Source organism: Triplophysa dalaica, chromosome 10 (genome assembly GCF_015846415.1).
Source record: "Triplophysa dalaica isolate WHDGS20190420 chromosome 10, ASM1584641v1, whole genome shotgun sequence".
In the NCBI taxonomy this organism is placed as follows: Eukaryota; Metazoa; Chordata; class Actinopteri; order Cypriniformes; family Nemacheilidae; genus Triplophysa; species Triplophysa dalaica.
Genome location: NC_079551.1, coordinates 1,836,598 through 1,864,546, shown reverse-complemented (window position 1 = coordinate 1,864,546; position 27,949 = coordinate 1,836,598). Strand labels below are relative to the sequence as shown.

Below are 27,949 nucleotides of genomic sequence, written 5' to 3'. Positions count from 1 at the left end.
GTGTTTCAGCATACAGACATTACTGATCAAATCTACCCTGTTAATAAGCTTCTGTGTTCATTTATATAGTAGAGGGGTACATTGTGATTTTAAATAATTACACTGTTTGTTCTGGGGTTCATTTCAGGACACTTTCAATGAGTGTGACGTGAGCAGCATCCTTTGCAGAGATCACGTGACATGGTCTGACTGGTACAGTGCGTCTGTATCACTGATCTCAGACCGTTTGAGAGTTCACATCAGAGAAACATCACCATGAAGAATCTCTCACTACTCTTGTGTTCTTTGCTTCTGAATGGTGAGAGAAATTTATTTTATAGCTTTTACAGATACGATTTCTCTTTAAGTCGGTAACAGAAATTGCGCATTTTTTGCAATCCTCCAGTTTTGTCATTTATTTTAATACAAACATAATATTAATTGTAAGTGGTAGAAAAATATAGTGTGTAAAATGTGTTACATGATTGTGTTCTTTAAACTCTTCATACACATGTTTAGTAGTTGTGGTGTATAAGTTAAGGATGTGGGTTTTGGCAGTTGACCAATAGGAGGCGCGTAACGGTTTTCTGAGAATCCATCAGGAAGATGTTGGGCAACTCATTTCTGTCTTTTGTGAACACAAATGTGTTTAACACTATAACAATAATTATAAGAACGAATGTGATATGCTTGTGTTTATGAGTGGGGTTTGTGGGTCACGACGAGTCCTCATTTGATCTTAGATTTTGTTGAAATAACTTTACAGAAATATAAACACATATCAGTGTAACTGAACAGAAAACACAAAACTACACATTTGTTTAAAATGTAAAAACACATCCAGAACATCCATTCATGAACATCACTGTGTTGATTTCATCAGTGAAATGACACATGAGAGACTGAACTACACTCAGACATCACAGACCGCTGACTGAACGTCTGATATAACACACTTAACTGGAAGCACTTCACCAGATTTGAAGTCGTCCTCTGATTGGTTGAATTCTTTGACGTCTTTTACTGTCTAAACTCTTCATCTGTGGGTCATGTGACCTCTTGGGTGGTCTTTGGCCATTGAAAGCAGCTGTTGTTGCCAGACCTACAGTATGAAAACTAGAACTACAGTCACATGAGCTGCTTGTATAAACACAGCATCACTGTAGACAGCTGAATAAATAACTGTATTTATTATCTGATAAAAGAACACTGTAATCTATCAACACAATGATAAAGCTGAACACATATGACACATTCATCACAAGTCTGTCTATGCAACACACATTTAACAATACAGTGTTATACAAGATTATATTTGATTAAATAACAGTTTGTGTTTGTGTTCTTCAGGGGTGTTTGGTGATACAGAAGTTAAAGTGTCAGTGAAAGAGGGAGATTCTGTCACAATAAATATTAATCCTGAGGATATAAACAGAGCTACTGATCTGGTGTGGTGGTTCAATGACAGAATTATAGCACAGATTGATTTAGAGGTGAAAGATACACCATCAGTTTACCCTGATGGGAGATTCAGAGACAGACTGAATCTGGAGCGTCAGACTGGATCTCTCACCATCACAAACATCAGATATCAACACTCTGGAGAATATAAACTGGAGATCAGAAGCATCATAGGAATCATGAACAAGACATTCAGAGTTTCTGTCATTGGTGAGTAACTTGAGTGTTTTAATGTCATAATTATCTGCATTTAGTGTATGAAAACAGTTGATTTGTTCTGGAATAATCAAGATTCATCATTACAAACAATCATTTTGATGTTTTATTTGTTAAAAGATGTAAAATGCAATCCTTATTTTGTAAGACACAGCATACCGGTATATTTATATTTGTCAACATCAGAACATTTAAACAAACTAACACCAGCAGCAGCATCATTGTGTTTTTAAATGTGATCAGTGAATGAAATAACTGTAAAAAAAGTTTATGTTCAGGGTTTAATCTTCAGTGTGTTTATATACAGAGTTCAAGAATTGTTTTTCACGTGCTTGCAGGGAAACACCAAAACAAACTTACAGGGTTCTTATTTTTCACGTTTTCTGGGTTGCTAGATGAACCGGGGACCTGATCATAGCCCTCAAACACAGAAAAAGTGGTGTTTTCATATGATGTCTCCTTCAAGGCTTATGAGGGGTCCGCAGGCCCGTTATTCTCAAATATTTTCATTTTAGTCTTTATCAACGTTTATGCTACAAGAGTTATTTGTCCACTTGTTAATCTTTATTTGTGTACAACAACCTCGCGACTGTGTTACAGTAAACGGCATTAACGAGAATTTTTGTGTACTTCTTTAGGCTGTTATGACATCATAATTTTTTCGTGTTTGTAAACATGTTGCAATGTAAAAGGATTGCAAGGGATTATCTAATAATGAAGGCTAACTATTGATAAAGTATATATATATATCTGAACTAGTGGTGGGCCGTTGTCGGCGTTAACGTGCTGCGTTAACGTGAGGCTCTTATCGCGCGATAAAAAATGACGCCGTTAATCTATTCTCAAAGTTGGGTTGGGAGCTGGGTCTATACTACGCAAACTATGATGACTTTCACCTTGATATTTTAGCGCGGATATATACCAGCTTAACTGCACTGTACGGGGCGAGAACGAGATTTTTCAACTCGCGTGATTCGCGCAATTCGCCATTCGCGCTGCCATGTATTTACTCTTTGTTTACCCGCTGTCCGCTTAGAATACATTTCTTCCCGACCCGACCGTTCCCGCTAAATTTAAATATCTTTTCCACAATATAACATTTCAATTTCCACCACCGAAAGAGAGAGATAACAAATAAAACTGTTGGTTGTACAAAACATATTTATTTGTATTCGTCTTTTCAAGATGCTTTTAACACTTAGCCGTCAACACAAAAGGAACACGTGTTGCAGAAAAAATGTCTGTTAATAATTTGTTATTTTTATTCAAAGCAAAAAGGGTATGTTTTTTCTATCTGCGTCTATAAAACACGACTCCCATACATCAGACTTGCCTGACGTGGGTTTCTTAGCAGTAAGCGGACTGTTTTCCAGTCCATGTTGTCGAACATCCTTCAAGGACAGCGCGTACCCACTTTGCTCTGCCATCTTTTTTCGGTACAGCCCGCTCTGAGGAGCGTTATTTAATGCTGCGTGCACAGACTTTGCCAAAAATGCATAACGCAGAAAGCACCGGTCTATGTTTGCAGCGCGTGCACAATAGTCCAAAGTGCAGACTGTAGGCCCTAATTGTGGTTGATACGAAGGCGGGTACGGGATGTTTTTAGACTGCCGTTCCCATTCAAATTACACAAAAGTTCCCGACCGCTACCGTATTTAATTTGGAAATGTATCCCGCGTCGCAAGAACTCTGGTCGGGTCCCGCGGTTTCCGCGGGAGAGGCCGCGGGAATGCAGACCTCTAGCTGAAGCCGCCGGATTTGCTTCAGGGAAAATTTACTTTTAAGAAGCTTCCCAATGGAAACCTTGACAAGACTAAGGTTGTTTGCAACTTGTTCAATTTGGAATTGGTTTACTGTACGAAATTGGTTTAAAAAAAAAAGTCTAGCTTTAGTTGAATCCAGTAACTTTGTATTGAGATCTAATGTATTATGGCTCCTGTATGACATATCGCTTGTTGCTCCCTCACTCTTTGTAAGTCGCTTTGGATAAAAGCGTCTGCTAAATGACTAAATGTAGATGTACTGAAGGAGCTCTTGCAGTCTCAAGTACCACCTAAACGCAAAGCATCCCTTAGCTAATGCGGAAGTAAACACAAGTACATCTTATTGAACATAATTTAATTTTCATCACCAATTATCATAGTAGAACAGCTTTCTCAAGCAGTTTGAGATGCATTTTGGAAACAGGAGATGAGCCCCTGGTCTAATGCGCCACCTGGCTTGAGAAACCCGTTCTCAAAGACTTACTTTTAGTCATTATTTGGGTAGCACACATATTCTGAATGCCTTCGGCAGAATTCAAATATGCCATTTTAATCTAGATTAATCTAGATTTAAAAACATAATCTATGCCCTCCACTAATCTGAACATAACAGTGACAGGTTTTATTGAATAGTAAGGCGGTAAGGATTGTAGTTCTAAGGATGTTTTAAGGTCTCTAGCCTTCCTTTTGGTATGTTGCTCAGAACACAAGAGGTAATCACTGGTCAGGTTCAAAAGGGGGTTTATTAAGTTCTTGTATGAGTTTCACGATGTGTGTGTGTTAATCATTCAAAGACGCACAGAAACCCATAAAAGGTGAGGAGAATTTTCCTGGATTCTAGCCACGTCTTTCTTTTATCTCCTTCCTGGTGATCACTCTCGCCACGTGTGCAGAGGCTACTTGGATATGTCATGTAAACCCCGCCTCCAGAAACAAAGGGGTGTTGGATTGTTTGAAAATACTATTCCGTCTCTCAACGTTTTCGAGCTTTGTTTTGACCCCAAAATGCAGAACGAAAGCGCAATTCTCCTGGACTATGCCGAGTCCTTAAGCGTGTTGGAAGAAATGAGGGAAAAGAAAAAAAAGCTTCATCTGAATCTACTTTGAATCCGCCGCCATGTTTTGTACAGCAGCGATAAACTGACAAACAACTCTACAACCCGCGCTTCCTCTTCCTCTCCCTCACAATATTTACTGCTGGTGATTTGTACATTTGTACTATTTGATGCAAGATTAAATGCAACCATAAAAAATGTGCTGAAGGCTATCAGTCTCAATGTATTTTTATTGTACAATTTCACTTTTCAATCAAAATAAATCATCCTCCCAAAACAATGAAAGAGCAGATGTTTTAACTTAGCTGCAAATAACCGTGCTGGTCATATAATTAGAATATCATCAGAAAGTTGATTTATTTAGCTAATTCCATTTAAAACGTGAAACTTGTATAATGTACACATTCATTCCACACATACTGATATATTTCAAGTAATTATTTCTTTAAATGTTGATGATTATAACTGACAACTAATGAAAAATGGAATAAGTGAAATTAATCAACTTTTTGATGATATTCTTATTACATGACCAGCACCTGTATAGCGTAGGTGCTCAGCGCCATAGCGCGTCACTCCCGGATGATGGAGAATGGGCAAAAAGGCAGAACGTGGTTAGAGTCGAGGCGCCTGGTTTGTGACTCTAGTGGCCACGCATCTAATTTGCGGAATTTTAAGGCTCAATACAAGTTAAACGGATGAGTTATACAAATATTCACCATCCTAACTGTTGTCATGAAGGGTAAAGTGAGCTATCTAGACCAAAATCATTTTTTGTACCAGGCTATAAACGTGTTTTTTCCTGCTGTAAAGTTCCCATTTTAACATTAAGGTCAATGAGATTGTGCTCTCTTTTGGAGCCAGTCTCTAGCAGCAAGTCGATAAATTGCAATTAAAGTCACGTCAGTGTTGGCTTCACGAGAGAGACCAGAAGGCTGCCGCTCGTGTGCAACACAACCAACTTTGTATACATCTAAATAAATGTTGTTTAGTGTTTCGTGGCTCTATAAAGGTTACAGACACTTATAATCCCCTTCATTAACATTCACACATCACCACATCACACTAACATTACAAATATCTGCTTTAAGCCCTAAACTGTCCTACAAAGTAAGTGTTTGTGTGATTAGTGTCAAAGCATCTGTGATCAAGAGTTCATGAGGACCAATATTCTACACAAAACAGCTTCAAGCTCAACCAGGAACATTTGTATAATAAATGCCTGATTATGAAACCATAGTATTTTTTCTGTTTGATATCTGATCATGTTTATATCATGAGTTATAAGTTTATACACATCTGACTTTATTTCAAATGATTTTTCTGTGTGTGACGTCATCTTCAGTGTAGTTTGAAACTTTAAACCAGGGTTACCCAGACTTGGTCCTGGAGGGCCACTGTCCTGCAGAGATTAGTCCCATCTTGTCTCAACACATCTGCCTCCAGGTTTATACAGTTGCTGCGTCCCAATTTGATTACTTACTGTTTACTACACACTTAAAGTATGTAGTGTTTTTTCATGGAAAGGTATTTACATTTTAGTGTCTAGCAAAACATGCATGTACTGGGACACACTAACTCAAATCGGAAGTCGTCATTGGTGCCGACAACATTGTGGCCATTAACTGTCAGTCATAAATACAGAGAGACTAACTGAATATATTTACTATCAAACACTCATTTATCAACATAATGATGAATAACAAATGTCTCTATACTGAAGAAACTGCAGTCATTCATAGACAGCACACATTTAACAATACTGTGTTATATAAGTCTATCTGTTCTTAAAACACTGTTTGTGTTCTTGTGTGCTTGGTAGAAGATGTAGAGAATCTAAATCAGTTAGAGGGACGATCTGTTACCCTAAAAACTGGTCTCAATGAACTACACACAGATCAGGAATTACTGTGGAAGTTTAATGATGAAAGTCCAATCTTAGCAAAGATCGACAGAGAAACAAATGAGACGTCAATACCTGGAAATGCTGATGAGAGATTCAGAGACAGACTGAAGCTGAACGATACGACGGGAGATCTCATCATCACACACAGCAAGACCTCAGACTCTGGAGATTATAAGATGGAGATCAGAGACAGCACTGATACAAGACACATGAGATTCAGAGTTAATGTCAGGAGTGAGTAACTCAAGTCTTTTGATTTCATCAGTATCTGAATTTAGTGTCTATTAAGAATGATATGTTCTGATATAATCACAAGATTTATTGTCATGAACAATTCTTTTCATGTTTATTTGTTGTTTTGCTCACAACATCACCTGCTGTACAACAATGACATTACATCCAGTTATTAAAAACTATTAAACACACTGGAGAAACGAAACGTCTCTGTGTTCATTCACTTATAGTCTTTTAAAAGTTCTGTCACACTGTTGTGTAAATTCTTCAGTGATCACAGTAAAGGAGATGAAGTGAGAGTTGAACTCTTTGACCCTTTCATGCCTAGAGGTCACTACCATCATCACTGGTTGTATTTAAGTCTACAGCCTTACTGAATAAAACACATGAATTTCATCTTGACCACCTGCGCTCACATGTTTTTATGCACGTGTGATATTCATCTGGCTTTTGTGTATGGGCTGAGCTCAAGAACCCTCAGGGTATATGAACCCAAACCCAGTGACTGGGACCGTACACCTTTCTCATACGGGACATATACCCTTCGTTCCATTCTGAAGGGCTCACCCCTAAACCCTAAGCCCTAAGGTTAAAGGGTGTAGGGGACCAAACAACTTGAAGTGCCCTTCTGCGTCATCATCCCGTGCCCATAAGGAGGCGCCGTCGCCACGCAAGGAATCATGAGGTGCCAAGTGTTCATCAGTTGTACGCTTCCAAATCCTTCATTCTGAAGGGCCCTTTAAAGTGACCAGCTTTGAGCACTTCAGTTTGGATCGACCATATGGCGGCCATGATTGTTTTAACACCGAGGGTGATGTATTTCATGTAGAAGGAAACAATTGAGACACACATGACGCTTCAGTGAGTTTAGCTGTAAGCCCAGAGAGACATGACAGGGACTTATGATTATCTGTCTCTTCAGATCAAAACAAACAATACATACTAGTCCACTCAAGTGAACATCTAAAAATCTCACTGACTGTTTTATTTTCATACAGCACTTGACCTGCAGGATGATCTGATGATCATGTTACATTTGTTTTTCATATTTTACAATCTTGTGTTTTGTATGAAGATTTACATTTTAATTGTGTCCTCAACTTGAACACAGTTTATGTTTTTTTTGTGTAATTATGTGGAAAAGTCTTTGTTTTTTAACTGTTTAAAATAGTTTTGTGTTTGTGTTGTTCAACAGAGATTATTGTTCCAAAGGAGTATGTGCCGGTGACGGAGGGACGTTCTGTTACTCTAAAAACTGGTCTCAATGAACTACAGACAGATCAGGAGATACTGTGGAAGTTTAATGATGAAAGTACAATCTTAGCAAAGATCAACAGAGAAACAAATGAGACGTCAATACCTGGAAATGCTGATGAGAGATTCAGAGACAGACTGAAGCTGAACGATACGACGGGAGATCTCATCATCAGACACAGCAAGACCTCAGACTCTGGAGAATATAAGATGGAGATCAGAGACAAGACAGAGACAAGACACAGGAGATTCAGTGTTAATGTTTATAGTGAGTAACTCAAGTCTTTTAATGTCATCATTATCTGAATTAAATGTCTGTTAAGAATTGTATGTTCTTACATAATCACAAGATTTATTGTCATGAACAATCCTTTTGTGTTTATTTTAGTGGTGGGCATAGAATTTTATTTTTTAATCTAGATTAATGTAGATTAATCTTGGAATTAATCTAGATTAATCTAGATTAAAATGGCATATTTGAATTCTGCAGAAGGCATTCAGAATATGTGTGCTACCCAAATAATGACTAAAAGTAAGTCTTTGAGAACGGGTTTCTCAAGCCAGGTGGCGCATTAGACCAGGGGCTCATCTCCTGTTTCCAAAATGCATCTCAAACTGCTTGAGAAAGCTGTTCTACTATGATAATTGGTGATGAAAATTAAATTATGTTCAATAAGATGTACTTGTGTTTACTTCCGCATTAGCTAAGGGATGCTTTGCGTTTAGGTGGTACTTGAGACTGGAAGAGCTCCTACAGTACATTTACATTTATTCATTTAGCAGACGCTTTTATCCAAAGCGACTTACAAAGAGTGAGGGAGCAACAAGCGATATGTCATACAGGAGCCATCATACATTAGATCTCAATACAAAGTTACTGGTTTCAACTAAAGCTAGACCACTACCTGTTGAGAGAAAGTGTTAGTGTTTTTTTTTCATTTGTTTAAACCAACTGTATGTAAACCAATTCCGTACAGTAAACCAATTCCACATTGAACAAGGTGCAAACAACCTTAGTCTTGTCGATGTTTCCATTGGGAAGCTTCTTAAAAATACATTTTCCCTGAAGCAAACCCGGCGGCTTCATAGCTGCATCCATGTTAGCACGTCACTTTTGATGTGTTCATTTCACAGTAACGTTATGTTGTGTTCAGACCAGACGCGAATGGCGCGTCAAGCGCGAGTGATTTACATGTTAAGTCAATGCAAAGACGCGATAGACCTACTTGCTGCACGAAACACCTGAATGAAGCCCTGGTCATGAGATGAGGGGCGGCGGGAATCGCGCGAGTTGAAAACTCTCGTTCTCGCCCCCGTCCCCTACAGTGCAATTAAGCTAGGTATACATCCGCGCTAAAATATCAAGGTAAAAGTCATCATAGCTTGCGTAGTATAGACCCAGCTCCCAACCCAACTTTGAGAATAGATTCACGGCGCCATTTTTTTTATCCCGCGATAAGAGGCGCGCTGCGTTAACGCCGTTAACGGCCCACCACTAGTTTATTTGTTGTCTTGCTCACAACATCACCTCCTGTACAACAATGACATTACATCCAGTTATTAAAAACTATTAAACACACTGGAGAAACAAAACCTCTTTGTGTTCAGTCACTTATAGTCTTTTAAAAGTTCTGTCACACTGTTGTGTAAATTCTTCAGTGATCACAGTAAAGGAGATGAAATGAGAGTTGAACTCTTTAACCCTTTCATACCTAGAGGTCACTACCATCATCACTGGTTGTATTCAAACCGTTGGTTTGTGAAGAGTAAAGATGAAGCCTAAAGTAGGCGTAGGTGCTCGTCGCCAAAGCACGTGACTCCTGGATGATGGAGAATGTCCAAAAAGGCTAAACGTGGTTAGAGTCGAGGTGCCTGGTTTGTGACTCTAGCGGCCACGCATCTAATTTGCAGAATTTTAAGGCTCAATACAAGTTAAATCGATGAGTTATAAAAATGATCACCATCCTAACAGTTGTCATGAAGGGTAAAGTGAGCAAAAATCATTTTTTGTACCAGGCTATAAACGTGTTTTTTCCTGCTGTAAAGTTCCCATTTTAACATTAAGCTCAATGAGATTGTGCTCTCTTTTGGAGCCAGTCTCTAGCGGAAAGTCGATAAATTGCAATTAAAGTCACTTCAGTGTTGGCTTCACGAGAGAGACCAGAAGGCAGCCGCTCGTGTGCAACACAACCAACTTTATTTACATCTAAATAAATGTTGTTTAGTGTTTCGTGGCTCTTTAAAGGTTACAGACACTTATAATCCCCTTCATTAACATTCACACATCACCACATCACACTAACATTACAAATATCTGCTTTAAGCCCTAAACTGTCCTACAAAGTAAGTGTTTGTGTGATTAGTGTCAAAGCATCTGTGATCAATAGTTCATGAGGACCAATATTCTACACAAAACAGCTTCAAGCTCAACCAGGAACATTTGTATAATAACTGCCTGATTATGAAATCAAAGTATTATTACTGTTTGATATCTGATCATGTTTACATCATGAGGTATAAGTTTATAGACATCTGACTTTATTTTAAATGATATTTCTGTGTGTGACGTCATCTTCAGTGTAGATTGAAACTTTAAACCAGGGTTACCCAGACTTGGTCCTGGAGGGCCACTGTCCTGCAGAGATTAGTCACATCTTGTCTCAACAAGTTACTGTATACTACGCACTTAAAGTATGTAGTGTTTTTTTTTAGATATGTATTTACATAATGATGGCTAGCAAAACAATATGCATGTGCTGGGACACACCAACTCAAATCGGAAGTCGTCATTGGTGCCGACAACATTGTGGCCATTAACTGTCATTCATAAATACAGAGTGACTAACTGAATATATTTACTATCAAACACTCATTTATCAACACAATGATGAATAACAAATGTCTCTATACTGAAGAAACTGCAGTCATTCATAGACAGCACACATTTAACAATACTGTGTTATATAAGTCTATCTGTTCTTAAAACACTGTTTGTGTTCTTGTGTGTTTGGTAGAAGATGTAGAGAATCTAAATCAGTTAGAGGGAGGATCTGTTACTCTAAAAACTGGTCTCAATGAACTACAGACAGATCAGGAATTACTGTGGAAGTTTAATGATGAAAGTAAAATCTTAGCAAAGATCAACAGAGAAACAAATGAGACGTCAATACCTGGAAATGCTGATGAGAGATTCAGAGACAGACTGAAGCTGAACGATAAGACTGGAGATCTCATCATCACAAACCGCAAGACCTCAGACTCTGGACATTATAAAATGGAGATCACAGACAGCACAGAGACAATACACAAGACATTCAGAGTTCATGTTTATGGTGAGTAACTCAAGTCCTTTAATGTCATCATTATCTGATTTTAATTCCTGTTAACAATTATGTGTTCTGATATATTCAGAAGATTTATTGTCATGAACAATTGTTTTCAATGTTTATTTGTTGTCTCGCTCACAACATCACCTGCTGTACAACAATGACATTACATCCAGTTATTAAAAACTTTTAAACACACTGGAGAAACAAAACCTCTTTGTGTTCAGTCACTTATAGTCTTTTAAAAGCTCTGTCACACTGTTGTGTAAATTCTTCAGTGATCACAGTAAAGGAGATGAAGTGAGAGTTGAACTCTTTAACCCTTTCATGCCTAGAGGTGAAAGGGTTCCCTCCTTGAACTACCACCTTACCGTGGTGGAGGGGTTTGAGTACCCGAAAGACCCTAGGAGCTATGTTGTCTGGGGCTATATGCCCCTGGTAGGGTCTCCCAAGGCAAACAGGTCCTAGGCGACGGGTCAGACTAAGAGAGGTTCAAAAACACTGCGGAATCTAGCTTTAGGGACATGGAACGTCACCTCCCTGGCGGGGAAGGAGCCTGAGATTGTGCGTGAGGTTCAGAGATTCCGACTAGAGAAAGTCAGGAACACCTCTACGCACAGCTTGGGCTCTGGAACCACACTCCTAAAGAGAGGATGGACTCTTCACCACTCTGGAGTTGCCCATGGTGAGAGGCGGCAGGCTGGTGTGGGTTTGCTTATAGCCCCCCAGCTCAGCCGCCATGTGCTGGAGTTTACCCCGGTGAACGAGAGGGGCGCTTCCCTGCGCCTTCGGGTCGGTGATAGGTCTCTCACTGTCGTGTGCGCCTATGGGCCAAACGGCAGTGTGGAGTACCCGGCCTTCTTGGAGACTCTGGGAAGGGTGCTGGAAAGTGCTCCGACTTGGGACTCCGTCGTTCTGCTGGGGGAACTCAACGCCCACGTGGGCAACGACAGTGACACCTGGAGGGGCGTGATTGGGAGGAAGGGCTCCCCTGATCTGAACCAGAGTGGTGTTCTGTTATTGGAATTATGTGCTAGTTACAGCTTGTCCATAACGAACACCATGTTCAAGCATAAGGGTGTCCATCAGTCCACATGGCAGCAGGACACCCTTGGCCGGACGTCGATGATCGACTTTGTTGTTGTTTTATTTGACCTCCGGCAGTATGTCTTTGACACTCGGATGAAGAGATGGGCGGAGCTGTCAACTGATCACCACCGTGAGTTGGATCCGATGGCGGGGGAGGAAGCTGGACAGACCCGGCAGACCCAAACATACTGTGAGGGTCTGTTGGGAACGTTTGGCTGAATCCCCTGTCAGAGAGATCTTCAACTTCCAGACTCCGAGGGAGACTGGAGATATTAAGTCAGAGTGGACCATGTTCTCTACCTCCATTGTCAACGCGGCCACTCGGAGCTGTGGCCGTAAGGTCTCCGGTGCCTGTCAACGCGGCAATCCCCGAACCCGGTGGTGGACACCAGAATTAAGGGATGCCGTCAAGCTGAAGAAGGAGTTTTAGATTTACATTTTTATTGTGGCCTCAACTTTAACACAGTTAATGTTTGTTTTGTGTTATTATGCGGAAAAGTCTTTGTTTTTTGAATTTGTACAATAGTTTTGTGTTTGTGTTGTTCAACAGAGGTTCCAGGGGATTTTCTGGTGGTGACGAAGGGACGATCTGTTACTCTAAAAACTGGTCTCAATGAAATACAGACAGATCAGGAGATACTGTGGATGTTTGATGATGAAAGTACAATCTTAGCAAAGATCAACAGAGGAACAAATGAGACGTCAATACCTGGAAATGCTGATGAGAGATTCAGAGACAGACTGAAGCTGAACGATAAGACGGGAGATCTCACCATCAAACACAGCAAGACCTCAGACTATGGAGAATATAAGATGGAGATCAGACACAGCACAGACACAATACACATGAGATTCAGAGTTATTGTCAGGGGTGAGTAACTTAAGTCTTTTGATTTCATCCTTATCACAATTGAATGTCTGTTAAGAATTGTATGTTCCTACATAATCACAAGATTTATTGTCATTAACAATTGTTTTCAATGTTTATTTGTTTCTTTTGCTCACAACATCACCTGCTGTAAAACAATTACATTACATCCAGTTATTAAAAACTATTAAACACACTGGAGAACGAAACCTCTTTGTGTTCAGTCACTTATAGGGCCCTATTTTAACGATCTGAAACGCAAGTGTCAAAGCGCGAAGCGCAAGTAACTTTGTGGGCGGGTCTGGGCGCTGTTGCTATTTTCCCAGCGGGATAAATGGCTCTTGCGCCCGGCGCAAATCTAAAATGGGTTGGTCTGAAGTAGCTTCATTATTCATAGGTGTGGTTTGGGCGTAACGTGAAATAAACCAGAGCGTCATCCAACATTCCCTTTAAAAGCAGGTGCGCAAGTTCCATTATGGATTGCTATTATTATGGCGTATTTACCAGGCGCACGCCAGGAGCGGTTCACAGCCGAGGAGACTGATGTTCTTGTAAGAGCAGTGAAAGACAGCGAAGTTGTGTTGTATATATAAATATATAAATAGCGTCGGTTAACAGGCGTGGGAGGAAATAGACACAATTGTTTCATCAGCTGGCATCCCCAGGACATCGCACCAGTGCCGCAAGCGCTACAATGACATCAGAAGACGGGGAAAGTCCAAGCTTGCCAGCATCAATCGGGCACGCCATGTAACGGGAGGTGGATCTACCTCTACTCAGGACCTGACGCCATCAGAGGACATCGCTGCGTCCACCCTCACCGCTGAAAGAGTTGAAGGATTTGGGGGTTTTGAAATCGGCACCCAATCAGAAACGCATGCAGTCCAACCCCAAGGTACACAAATTCACATACAAGGTTTCTTATGAAAATATTTTAATCGTTATTTACATGAAAAACATTTAACGCAGCCACACAATAAAGAAAAACAATGTAACAGCTTCGCAGGAAAACCCTGGCCTCGCGAGCCGTGCGCACGGGCCATCTGAAGAGGGAACAGCGCAACCATCAAGGTCCAGACCCACTACACGCCGTGGCAGCATTGCTAGACCGGAGGACCACCCCTTCCTGCAGCTCCAGCAAACCGGATTTGAAATGCTGGGGCGGGAGCTGTCTGGGATGCGGCAAAGTGTGAATGGCCGTCTTGACCGGATGGCGATGTTGCTGCGGCCTCTCGGGCGCATCTCCTCAAGCCTGGAGAGGATTGCTGCAGCCATGGAGCGTGGCCTTTCAAGCGCACCACCACCTCCTGTTGTGCCTCTTCCTCCTTCCCCCACTCCATCTCCAACCACCCGTTCCACCGTGGCGCGCGTCACAAAACTACCAGAGGAGGGAAAAAGAAAAACTTTTTCTGTTTAAATATTTTTTTAACCTCATTTTCCATTTGTATTTTTTTTATCAATTACTGTTTGCTATTGGTTTTTCTTTTTGACAAAATACAAAGAAATTTCACAAATAAATACTTTTGAATGTGTTATGAAATTCAATGGAGAACCCAATTGCAGGCAGAGGCAGGACGACAGGAGTTGAATGGATAACAGATTTATTAACAAAACAAAGAACACTACAAAACAGGCAAAACAAAAACCCACGAGGGGGAAAACAGGACAGGAATATATATGTATAAATAAAGACAAGAACAAAGACTGACTAAACTACAAAAGCAAACACTAGGAACAAACACTAAACCAAACTTACAAGACAAGAGGGAACAGGAACTTGGGGAACGAGGAACTTCAACAGCAACAAGGTTCAAGAAGTACAGGTAGGTACAACTTACAACAGACAGGCAAGGCAAGGCAAGGCAAGGCAAGGCAAGGCAAGGCAAGGCAAGGCAAGGCAAGGCAAGGCAAGGCAAGGCAAGGCAAGGCAAGGCAAGGCAAGGCAAGGCAAGGCAAGGCAAGGCAAGGCAAGGCAAGGCAAGGCAAGGCAAGGCAAGGCAAGGCAAGGCAAGGCAAGGCAAGGTAAGACTAACATCAAACAATGAACGCGCACAGGACAATGAAACATGAGGATGTTTTATATGAGAGAAGACAAGAGGGAACAGGTGCAAGGGATTACACTCAAGGAAAGCTAATCAACACAAACTAGGGAACAGGAGGGTAGGAACGATGACAAGACCAGAGAGAGAAGAAATCGTCTCTCTCAAACATGAAACAAAGGATTCTGTATTATTCCACCTCTAAACCAAGAAATACCTGACAAGGAGAGGTGAAACCATGACAGAATGTTTTGGACTCGTTCTCTCTGAATCACGAGTATGGTTATATTTTTGCAATGTAGTATAACATTAGACCGAGATAAATTTGCTTACCTCACTGTAGACGATGCAGCAGTTCTTCTGTCAAATAAGCTCTCCTCTCCCGTGCTGCTGCTGGGGCATTTGGGTTAAGTGGCATCGGCACATGCAGTTCACCATCACGTCTCCTTAAGTCCTCTAATATTTCCTCATCTATGTCAACAACACAACCTTGATTTATGGAAATGTTGTGTAAAACACAACACGCCACAAAGAATGCTGCGACCTTTTGAGGACTGTACTGTAAAGTGCCTCCTGATCTATCCAAACACCTGAAGCGCATTTTCAGTATGCCGAACGTTCGTTCAATTACACAGCGTGTTTGTGTGTGTTTTCTATTAAACTGCAATTCACGAATTGTTGCTGGCATGAAATATGGTGTTATCAGCCATGTCTTTAACGGATACCCGTTGTCCCCTAACAGCCACCCATCCAACAGGGGATTCCCCTCGAAGATGGCAGGAATGGTAGAGTTTGCCAGTATGAATGAGTCGTGGCTCGAGCCAGGATAATTAGCAGAGACATGAGTGATTTTACTATAAGCATCACAAATGACTTGTACGTTGATTGAATAGGTTCCCTTGCGGTTGATGTATACAAGTGCGTTTTCTGATGGGGCACGTAGCTGCACATGGGTGCAGTCTATAACCCCAAGGACACCAGGGAACCCATACTTCGCACAAAATGTCTGCTTTGCTCTTTCCTGGTTGTCAGGTGTGACGGGGAATTTGATGTATTCCCCAGCATGTCGGACTAGACCTGATGTAACTGCATGTATAGCTGAACTTATGGCAGATTGTGAAATGCCTCCAATGGAGCTAAGGGGGTGCTAGAAAGACCCAGATGCATAGAAATGCAATGTCGCTGTAACCTTTACCACGGGGAAGGCATAGGGACATTGTGCATCAGTCCCCAACTCAACTGCCAGGAGATGGCAAATGTCTGTCACAGCCTGTCGGGTCAGGCGTAGCTTTCTTATCCATTCCTCCTCACTGAGGGAGAGATAGGTCTGTCTGGGCCGGAATACCCTCTCCCTCCGGCGTCTAATTCGTTGTCCCAAGACATACTCCATCTCACTGTGCAAAAGAAAAAAATATGAGCAAGCACAACTTAACTGGTAAGTTGAAGACTAAGGTTTTGAATGTACTTACATTATGGTAAAGGTGATTTTACAGTCTTTTTTTTCAGTCTTTCAGTTTTTTCAGTTTTTCAGTCGATTTTTTTTCCTGGTTCTTGACGGACAAACCAATTTGTCAGATGTCCTTATATACATATATGTCTTGCCACTATTGGGCAAACAGGTCTGATCCTTAATTACTACAATTTGCCTGAATAATTTGTAAGCTAGATTTATGCCTATTTTTTCACATCTTGATGATTTCCGTCATCTCATGTGTTAATATTTTTTAGTGTAACAATTTATGATTTGCAAAAATAACTGTTGGATCTGTGTAGATTACATGAGCAAAGTGTATGCACTGACTTTAGACTAGGTTTTTTCTGGTCAGTGGCGCAATTGTTTAATGGAACAGCAAAATAGCACCAGGGATTGTTTGCGCCGGAACACACCTCCTTTTTTGCGCTGAACCGCCCAGGGAGCGCAAGTTCATTCACTAGTTTAGCGACGTGCTTCTGTGGAGGGAAAAGCGCGCTTTGTGCGGGTGCAAAATAGGAATGACACATGCGTCGGTGTACAAAGTCAATTGCGCTGGGTGCAAGATAGGGCCCATAGTCTTTTAAAAGTTCTGTCAGACTGTTGTGTAAATTCTTCAGTGATCACAGTAAAGGAGATGAAGTGAGAGTTGAACTCTTTAACTCTTTCATGCCTAGAGGTCACTACCATCATCACTGGTTGTATTCAAATCGTTGGTTTGTGAAGATTAATAATGAAGCCTTAAGTAGGCGTAGGTGCTAGTCGCCAAAGTGGGTCACCTCCGGATGATGGAGAATGGGCCAAAAGGCGGAACGTGGTTAACTCAACTCAACTCAACTTTATTTATATAGCGCTTTTTACAATTTTCATTGTTACAAAGTAGCTGTACATGAGACACATTGAATACAAGTAAAACAACTAAAGGGATATACCTGTAAAAACAAGCAAAGGGTGAAAACAACAAAAAAAAGAGACAGACATACAAATGCTCCACACACACAATATGAAAACATACTTACACACATTGACATAGACACACAATAACACTCGCACAGTGAAAGCACACATTGGCAATAAAGGAGAGAGAACCACAGGTCAAATATTAAACAGACTATAAATTCTTATATGATATATTAATTATGTCTAATTTCGGAATTCTAAAGCAGCCCCCCCGGCCAGTGCAAAACAATATGCTAACGGTGGTGAGGAACCAAAAACTCCAATCGAGAAAAAAACCCTCAGGAGAACCCAGGCCCAACCAGGGGATTCCAGTTCCCCTCTGGCAAAAGCTGCTGCCTCTGCACAAGCTCGACAGTCCTTGCACGACTAGGCTAAATAAAAAAATAAAATAAACTTAATAAGGTAAATGATAGATTTAAGATTATCATTAACAATCTAATAGCATTTGAAATGTTGTAGGAAGATCATAGTTGCCGCTTCCTTTATCCAGCTCTATCCTCTTAGCTCTTGTCAGGTCACAGCTTCCCATTCTCATCTCTGCCATCTTGTCTGGGCATGAACTGCATGCTGCGATAACCTTGAAACAAAGAGACAAGACTGGCGGAGAGTAGAGTACTGTTCTGCACTCTTTGATGCAACAAGTACATCATTTGTTGTTGGATGTGTTCCTGGTTCCGGTTGGTCTAAATACTGCAGCCTAAATCCTCTGAGGATTAATATTATGGAAGTGTAGTGTATGCAAGATTAAAAAGATGCGTGTTTAGTCTAGATTTAAACTGACAGAGTGTGTCTGCCTCCCGGACAGTGCAGGGAAACATATTCCAAAGTTTAGGCGATAGATAAGAAAAGGATCTACCATCTGCACTTGATTTTGAAATTCTAGGTATTACCAACTGACAAGATGCCTGAGAGCGTAATGCACGTGGAGGACTGTAATACAATAGAAGTTCAATCAAATACTGTGGCTGTGTTGACAGAACCGGGGTTATATGCTTTTTCTTTTTTGTACGTGTAAGAACTCGAGCGGCCGCGTTTTGAACCAGTTGCAGTTTTTGTAAAAGGTCTGCAGGGCAACCACCTAGAAGTGTATTACAGTAATCTAGTCTTGATGTCATGAATGCATGAATTAATTTCTCTGCATCTGACAGTGACAGCATATGACGTAATTTAGATATATTCTGAAGATGGAAAAATGCAATTTTAGAGGGGTTGGCGACATGGCTTTCAAATGACAGAGTAATATCGAATACAACGCCAAGATTCTTAGCTGATGACGAGGATTTTATTGAGCATCCGTCAATCGTTAAGCAGTATTCTTTGTTGTTACGTATAGCGGTTTGCGGTCCAGTAAGTAACACTTCTGTTTTGTCCGAGTTCAGTAGTAAAAAATTGTTACTCATCCAGTTTTTTAAGTCAACTATGCAATCCTTTATTCGATGGAACTGCTGGGTTTCATGAGGCTTCGAGGAAATATAAAGTTGAGTATCATCAGCGTAACACTGAAAGCTCATTCCGTGTCGCTTTATTATATCTCTTAGAGGTAGCATTTATAATGCGAAGAGCAGAGGCCCCAAGACTGAGCCCTGTGGCACACCGTACTGGACTTTCGATTTGCGGGACACCTCATTGTTTATTGCTACATATTGAAAACGGTCGGATAAATAAGACTTAAACCATTTCAATGCTATGCCGTTAATGCCGACGTAATTTTCGACTCTATGTAGAAGTATGCTGTGGTCAATGGTGTCAAATGCAGCACTAAGGTCTAGCAGCACCAATAACAAAATACAGCCACGGTCAGACGCTAAAAGCAGATCATTTGTAACTCTGATCAAAGCAATCTCTGTACTGTGACATGCTCGAAATCCAGACTGGAATTCTTCATTAATGTCATTCCTTAGGAGGAAGGAGCATAATTGAGTTGAAACGACTTTTTCCAGAACTTTAGATATAACAGGTAAATTCGATATAGGCCTGTAACTCCATAGTTCTTTAGGGTCGAGTTTGTTTTTTTTGACAAGGGGCCTTATAACAGCCACCTTAAATGCTTTAGGCACATGTCCTAATGTCAGAGATGAGTTAGTAATACTAAGAAGAGGATCTATAATTTCTGGTTAGAGCCGAGGTGCCTGGTTTGTCACTCTAGTGGCCACGCATCTAATTTGCAGAATTTTAAGGCTCAATACAAGTTAAACGGAGGAGTTATACAAATATTCACCATTCTAACAGTTGTCATGAAGGGTAAAGTGAGCTATCTAGACCAAAATCGTTTTTTGTACCAGAATGTAAACGTGTTTTTTCCTGCTGTAAAGTTCCCATTTTAACATTAAGCTCAATGAGATTGTGCTCTCTTTTGGAGCCAGTCTCTAGTGGCAAGTCAATAAATTGCAATTAAAGTCACGTCAGTGTTGGCTTCACGAGAGAGACCAGAAGGCAGCCGCTCGTGTGCAACACAACCAACTTTATTTACATCTAAATAAATTTTGTTTAGTGTTTCGTGGCTCTTTAAAGGTTACAGACACTTATAATCCCCTTCATTAACATTCACACATCACCACATCACACTAACATTACAAATATCTGCTTTAAGCCCTAAACTGTGCTACAAAGTAAGTGTTTGTGTGATTAGTGTCAAAGCATCTGTGATCAATAGTTCATGAGGACCAATATTCTACACAAAACAGCTTCAAGCTCAACCAGGAACATTTGTATAATAACTGCCTGATTATGAAATCAAAGTATTATTACTGTTTGATATCTGATCATGTTTACATCATGAGTTATAAGTTTATACACATCTGACTTTATTTCAAATGATATTTCTGTGTGTGACGTCATCTTCAGTGTAGATTGAAACTTTAAACCAGGGTTACCCAGACTTGGTCCTGGAGGGCCACTGTCCTGCAGAGATTTGTCCCATCTTGTCTCAACACATCTGCCTCCAGGTTTATACAGTTGCTGCCTCCCAATTTGATTACTTACTGTTTACTACGCACTTAAGTATGTAGTGTTTTTTCATGGAAAGGTATTTACATTTTAGTGTCTAGCAAAACATGCATGTACTGGGACACACTAACTCGAATCGGAAGTCGTCATTGGTGCCGATGTAACAGAGTCAAGCCAGTAGTGTGCTGAGCAAGTATGTAAACCTCACTCCTCTGCCTCAAGGACTCTCTAGCGACAGACGCTAGAGACTGCGGTCTTTAGCCTCCTCGCTAGAGCGTCCGACTCCCGTGCCGGGCCCGCCTTGTGCAGGTGTGGTTCATTCCGTTACACCGACAACATTGTGACCATTAACTGTCATTCATAAATACAGAGTGACTAACTGAATATATTTACTATCAAACACTCATTTATCAACACAATGATGAATAACAAATGTCTCTATACTGAAGAAACTGCAGTCATTCATAGACAGCACACATTTAACAATGTGTTATATAAGTCTATCTGTTCTTAAAACACTGTTTGTGTTCTTGTGTGTTTGGTAGAAGATGTAAAGAATCTAAATCAGTTAGAGGGACGGTCTGTTACTCTAAAAACTGGTCTCAATGAACTACACACAGATCAGGAATTACTGTGGAAGTTTAATGATGAAAGTCCAATCTTAGCAAAGATCGACAGAGAAACAAATGAGACATCAATACCTGGAAATGCTGATGTGAGATTCAGAGACAGACTGAAGCTGAACGATACGACGGGAGATCTCACCATCACACACAGCAAGACCTCAGACTCTGGAGAATATATAATGGAGACCATAGACAGCACAGATACAAGACACAGGAGATTCAGAGTTTCTGTTTTTGGTGAGTAACTCAAGTCTTTTAATGTCATCATTATCTGAATTTAATGTCCGTAAACAATTATGGGTTCTGATATAATCAAAAGATTTATTGTCATGAACAATTGTTTTCAATGTTTATTTGTTGTTTTGCTCACAACATCACCTGCTGTACAACAATGACATTACATCTAATTATTAAAAACTATTAAACACACTGGAGAAACAAAACCTCTTTGTGTTCAGTCACTTATAGTCTTTTAAAAGTTCTGTCACACTGTTGTGTAAATTCTTCAGTGATCACAGTAAAGGAGATGAAGTGAGAGTTGAACTCTTTAACCCTTTCATACCTAGAGGTCACTACCATCATCACTGGTTGTATTTAAGTCTACAGCCTTACTGAATAAAACACATGAATTTCATTTTGATCAGCTGCGCTCACATGTTTTTATGCACGTGTGATGTTCATCTGGTTTTTGTGTAAGGGCTGAGCTCAAGAACCCTCAGGGTATATGAACCCAAACCCAGTGACTGGGACCGTACACCTTTCTCATACGGGACATATACCCTTTGTTCCATTCTGAAGGGCTCATCCCTAAGCCCTAAGGTTAAAGGGTGTAGGGGACCAAACAACTTGAAGTGCCCTTCTGCGTCATCATCCCGTGCCCATAAGGAGGCGCCGTTGCCACGCAATGAATCATGAGGTGCCAAGTGTTCATCAGTTGTACGCTTCCACATCCTTCATTCTGAAGGGCCCTTTAAAGTGACCAGTTTTGAGCACTTCAGTTTGGATCGAACATATGGCGACCATGATTGTTTTCACACCGAGTGTGATATATTTCATTTAGAAGGAAACAATAGAGACACACAAGACGCTTCAGTGAGTTCAGCTGTAAGCCCAGAGAGACATGACAGGGACTTATGATTATCTGTCTCTTCAGATCAAAACAAACAATACACACTAGTCCACTCAAGTGAACATCTAAAAATCTCACTGACTGTTTTATTTTCATATAGCACTTGACCTGCAGGATGATCTGATGATCATGTTACATTTGTTTTTTAAATTTTACAACTTTGTATTTTGTATGAAGATTTACATTTTTATTGTGTTCTCAACTTTAACACAGTTTATGTTTGTTTTGTGTAATTATGTGGAAAAGTCTTTGTTTTTTAACTGTTTGAAATAGTTTTGTGTTTGTTTTGTTCAACAGAGATTAATGTTCCAGAGGAGTTTCTGGTGGTGAAGGAGGGACGATCTGTTACTCTAAAAACTGGTCTCAATGAACTACAGACAGATCATGTGATACTGTGGAAGTTTAATAATGAAAGTCCAATCTTAGCAAAGATCAACAGAGAAACAAATGAGACGTCAATACCTGGAAATGCTGATGAGAGATTCAGAGACAGACTGAAGCTGAACGATACGACGGGAGATCTCATCATCAGACACATCAAGACCTCAGACATTAGAGAATATCATCTGAAGATCACAAACAGCACAGAGACAGAATACAAGATATTCAGTGTTATTTTCAGGGGTGAGTAACTAAAGTCTTTTACAACACTACCTAAAACTACAACAATGACATTACATCTTATTAATAAAAACTATGAAACATTTTTATTGTGGCCTCAACTTTAACACAGTTTATGTTTATTTTGTGTAATTATGTGGAAAAGTCTTTGTTTTTTGACTGTTTACAATAGTTTTGTGTTTGTGTTGTTCAACAGAGATTTTTGTTCCAGAGGAGTTTCTGGTGGTGACGGAGGGACGATCTGTTACTCTAAAAACTGGTCTCAATGAACTACAGACACATCAGGAGATACTGTGGACGTTTAATGATGAAAGTAAAATCTTAGCAAAGATCAACAGAGAAACAAATGAGACGTCATTACCTGGAAATGCTGATGAGAGATTCAGAGACAGACTGAAGCTGAACGATACGACGGGAGATCTCACCATCAGACACAGCAAGACCTCAGACTCTGGACAATATAAGATGAAGATCAGAGACAAGACAGGGACAAGACACAGGAGATTCAGAGCTCATGTTTATAGTGAGTAATTCAAGTTTTTTTAATGTCATCACTATCTGAATTTAATGTCCGTAAGCAATTATGTGTTCTGATATAATCACAAGATTTTTTGTCATTAACAATTCTTTTGTGTTGATTTGTTGTTTTGCTCACAACATCACCTGCTGTACAACAATGACATTACATCCAGTTATTAAAAACTATTAAACACACTGGAGAAACAAAACCTCTTTGTGTTCAGTCACTTATAGTCTTTTAAAAGTTCTGTCACACTGTTGTGTAAATTCTTCAGTGATCACAGTAAAGGAGATGAAGTGAGAGTTGAACTCTTTGACCCTTTCATGCCTAGAGGTCACTACCATCATCACTGGCTGTATTTAAGTCTCCAGCCTTACTGAATAAAACACATGAATTTCATTTTGATCAGCTGCGCTCACATGTTTTTATGCACGTGTGATGTTCATCTGGCTTTTGTGTAAGGGCTGAGCTCAAGAACCCTCAGGGTATATGAACCCAAACCCAGTGACTGGAACCGTACACCTTTCTCATACGGGACATATACCCTTCGTTCCATTCTGAAGGGCTCATCCCTAAACCCTAAGCCCTAAGGTTAAAGGGTGTAGGGGACCAAACAACTTGAACTGCCCTTCTGCGTCATCATCCCGTGCCCATAAGGAGGCGCCGTCGCCACGCAAGGAATCATGAGGTGCCAAGTGTTCATCAGTTGTACGCTTCCAAATCCTTCATTTTGAAGGGCCCTTTAAAGTGACCAGTTTTGAGCACTTCAGTTTGGATCGACCATATGGCGGCCATGATTGTTTTAACACCGAGGGTGATATATTTCATTTAGAAGGAAACAATAGAGACACACAAGATGCTTCAGTGAGTTCAGCTGTAAGCCCAGAGAGACATGACAGGGACTTATGATTATCTGTCTCTTCAGATCAAAACAAACAATACACACTATTCCACTCAAGTGAACATCTAAAAATCTCACTGACTGTTTTATTTTCATATAGCACCTGACCTGCAGGATGATCTGATGATCATGTTCAATTTGTTTTTCATATTTTACAATCTTGTGTTTTGTATGAAGATTTACATTTTTATTGTGGCCTCAACTTTAACACAGTTTATGTTTTTTTTGTGTAATTATGTGGAAATTTCTTTGTTTTTTGATTGTTTACAATAGTTTTGTGTTTGTGTTGTTCAACAGAGATTGATGTTCCAGAGGAGTTTCTGGTGGTGAAGGAGGGACGATCTGTTACTCTAAAAACTGGTCTCAATGAACTACAGACAGATCAGGAGATACTGTGGACGTTTGATGATGAAAGTATAATCTTAGCAAAGATCAACAGAGAAACAAATGAGACGTCAATACCTGGAAATTCCTATTGGAGATTCAGAGACAGACTGAAGCTGAACGATAAGACTGGAGATCTCATCATCACAAACCTCAAGACCTCAGACTCTGGAAATTATAAAATGAAGATCAGAGACAGCACAGAGACAAGACACATGAGATTCAGAGTTCATGTTTATGGTGAGTAACTCAAGTCTTTTAATGTCATCATTATCTGAATTTAATGTCTGTAAACAATTATGTGTTCTGAAATAATCAAAAGATTTATTGTCATGAACAATTGTTTTCAATGTTCATTTGTTGTTTTGCTCACAACATCACCTGCTGTACAACAATGACATTACATCTAACGATTAAAAATTCTTAAAATTTATTGTGTCCTCAACTTTAACACAGTTTATGTTTATTTTGTGTAATTATGTGGAAAAGTCTTTGTTTTTTAACTGTTTACAATAGTTTTGTGTTTGTGTTGTTTAACAGAGATTAATGTTCCAGAGGAGTTGCTGCTGGTAACGGAGGGACGTCCTGTTATTCTAAAAACTGGTCTCAATGAACTACAGACAGATCAGGAGATACTGTGGAAGTTTTATGATGAAAGTAGAACCTTAGCAAAGATCAACAGAGAAACAAATGAGACGTCAATACCTGGAAATGCTTATGAGAGATTCAGAGACAGACTGAAGCTGAACGATAAGACGGGAGATCTCACCATCACAAATATCAAGCTCCCAGTCGCTGGAGGATATGAGATGGAGATAAAAGACAGCACAGAGACAATACACAGGAAATTTTATGTTGTCGTCACTAAAGGGTAACTCAAGTCTTTTAATATCATCATCATCTGAATTTAAAGTCTGTAAACAATTATAAGTTCTTATATAATCACAAGATTTATTGTCATGAACAATTGTTTTAAATGTTTATTGGGTGTTTTGCTCACAACATCACCTGATGTACAACTATAACATTTTATCTAATTATAAAAACTATTAAATTCAAACAGTCTGATTTACAAAAGAGAAATTAAACCTCTGAACATGATCACGTTGAATTTGTTTTTCACCATTTTACAACTTTTTATTTTGTATGATGATTTACATTTTTCTTGTGGCCTCAACTTTAACACAGTTTGTTTATGTGGAAGAGACTAGAAAAGTCTTTTTTTAACACAAAATATTCTTTGTCCCAGGACCCTTTACGCTGAGCGTGTCATGAAACACTAAGGGTGGTGAGGACATGGAGACAGAGGATCCAAGTGTAGACAGGGAGGTAAGGGGTTTAAACAAGACTTTAGTAAATCTTAAAATACAAAAACAAACACCCACGAGGGGGTAACATAACAAGACATGGAAACAAGACCAGAAACAGGAACAAAGACTAACTTAACTAACAGGAACAAAGACTAACTAAACTAACAGGACAAGACTAGTAACACATGACAACTAAATAAACTAGACTCACTAACCAGACAAGAACTCACAAACATGACACAAACAATGATCCAGCACAAGAGACACGAGGTCAATATATAGGGAACCAAATCAAGAGGGGACAGGTGCAGGGGCTGAACTAATTAACACTAACTAGGAAACAGCAGGGCAGGAACAATGACCAGACCAGAGAGAGAGAGAGAGTATTGAAACCTATAGGTGCCAAAATAGTCTCTCTCCAACATAAAACAAAGGATCCTTTCTGATTCTGCCTCAAAACCAAGAAATACCTGACAAGGAGAGGTGGAATCATGACAGGCCGTTATTAAGCCTCTTATCAAGACACCAAACTTAGACCACAATGAACTAAACTATAGACCGTTTCTTAAATCTCTCTGACCTTTGTAAAATACTAGAGAAACTAGTGTCAACTCATATTACTTGCCTTTAAAAGTTTGTTATTGACAGAAAAGTAACCAATGAACAATGAATAATTGATTTCAAAAACTGCCTACCTAGGTTTTAATTGAGTGTTTTTAGACTTTGAGCACGAACATATAACACAAAAGAGTCTTCAGACCAAATGGTGAGGATTTGAAATCCTTCTAATTTAGGCCGGACTTGACTTACTTTACCTAACCTGAGAATAATAAATAAGAGTGTTAAAGACAATAAGACAAAAGTACACAGTGTTGAAACATTTACAGTGAGATTTCAGTCCTGAAGTTTGTGTAAACTGTTATTATTAAACCATTATTAATTACACTTTGTGTTCAAACACTGTCCTGAGTCTTTTATCATTTAGTTATTTAAAGTGATAGTTTTGTGATGTAAAAGTTAATGTGTCATTTCATTTGTAACAAATATTTATTTTAGTATACTTTTAAACATTTATATTTAGCAGTCAGAATCTGTTTAATCTGCACACATCTTTCACACAATAAATGTATTGATGATACTTCCTTTAAATAATATTGTAAATATCATTTCTAAATGTTATTTCAGTGGCAAATTATTGACATTTCTCTTTTCTGACAGATTCAGTAAAAACTAAAGAAAATGAATTAACAACAGTTGTGAAGACTTTACTGATTAAAGCAGAAGATGAAGTTTGATCAGCTGATAGATGCTTATCATCACATCTGTTACATCATCAACATCTACAGTTTAACTATCTCATGATCCGTCCTCTTTAAAAGATCATCTTCATATGCTGTTGAGCTCATTTGAAAAATATATATATTTTTTAATAATTACTTAAACAACTATCAGCTAAATATAAACATTATTAAAAAAGTGTTTGTGTCTGATCATTTATGTGCTTTAATGGATAAACTGATTATTTAGTAATGGCTTTTTTAACAGTAAACACATGCTAGTGTTGTGTTCGAGCTGCTTTAATGTCATTATTAATAAAAAATGTCAATCACAATGTGTGGTTCTTTGTGTTGCTCATAAATGTTTTGTGATTTCAAAGTAAAACCTCACGAGAGAGCAGAAATAACAGTTTTATAACAGACATCACATATTAATCATTCTGACATTTATCAGGTTGATGGAGAATACAGCTTTAGAATAAATGAAGATTTTATCAATGACATAAACAACATATTCACCCTTTATGAATGTTCTTTATATTTTTTGAAGATAATCCACTAATAAACTCAAGAGTAACTATTATAGAAACACAGGAGTAAAACCTGTTTGTCCA

The 27,949-nt window shown here is 39.4% G+C and overlaps 1 protein-coding gene across 2 annotated transcripts; it reads left to right on the top strand.

Moving 5' to 3' along the window:
* The first annotated feature begins 197 nt into the window (after positions 1-197).
* Positions 198-27,673, top strand: LOC130430560 (uncharacterized). Of its 2 annotated transcripts, XM_056759704.1 has the most exons (12): positions 198-298; positions 1,330-1,650; positions 7,810-8,136; positions 10,883-11,200; positions 12,834-13,154; positions 21,113-21,430; positions 22,620-22,946; positions 23,140-23,466; positions 24,662-24,988; positions 25,289-25,619; positions 25,998-26,077; positions 27,277-27,673. In XM_056759704.1, exons 1-11 carry the CDS (start codon positions 256-258, stop codon positions 26,029-26,031), a joined length of 2,994 nt encoding a protein of 997 aa, XP_056615682.1. In that variant the 5' UTR covers positions 198-255; the 3' UTR covers positions 26,032-26,077; positions 27,277-27,673. The 2 variants fall into 2 exon arrangements, with proteins under 2 accessions (XP_056615682.1, XP_056615683.1); XM_056759705.1 differs by lacking the exon at positions 7,810-8,136 and having other exon boundaries at positions 27,277-27,672.
* Positions 27,674-27,949: the final 276 nt, after the last annotated feature.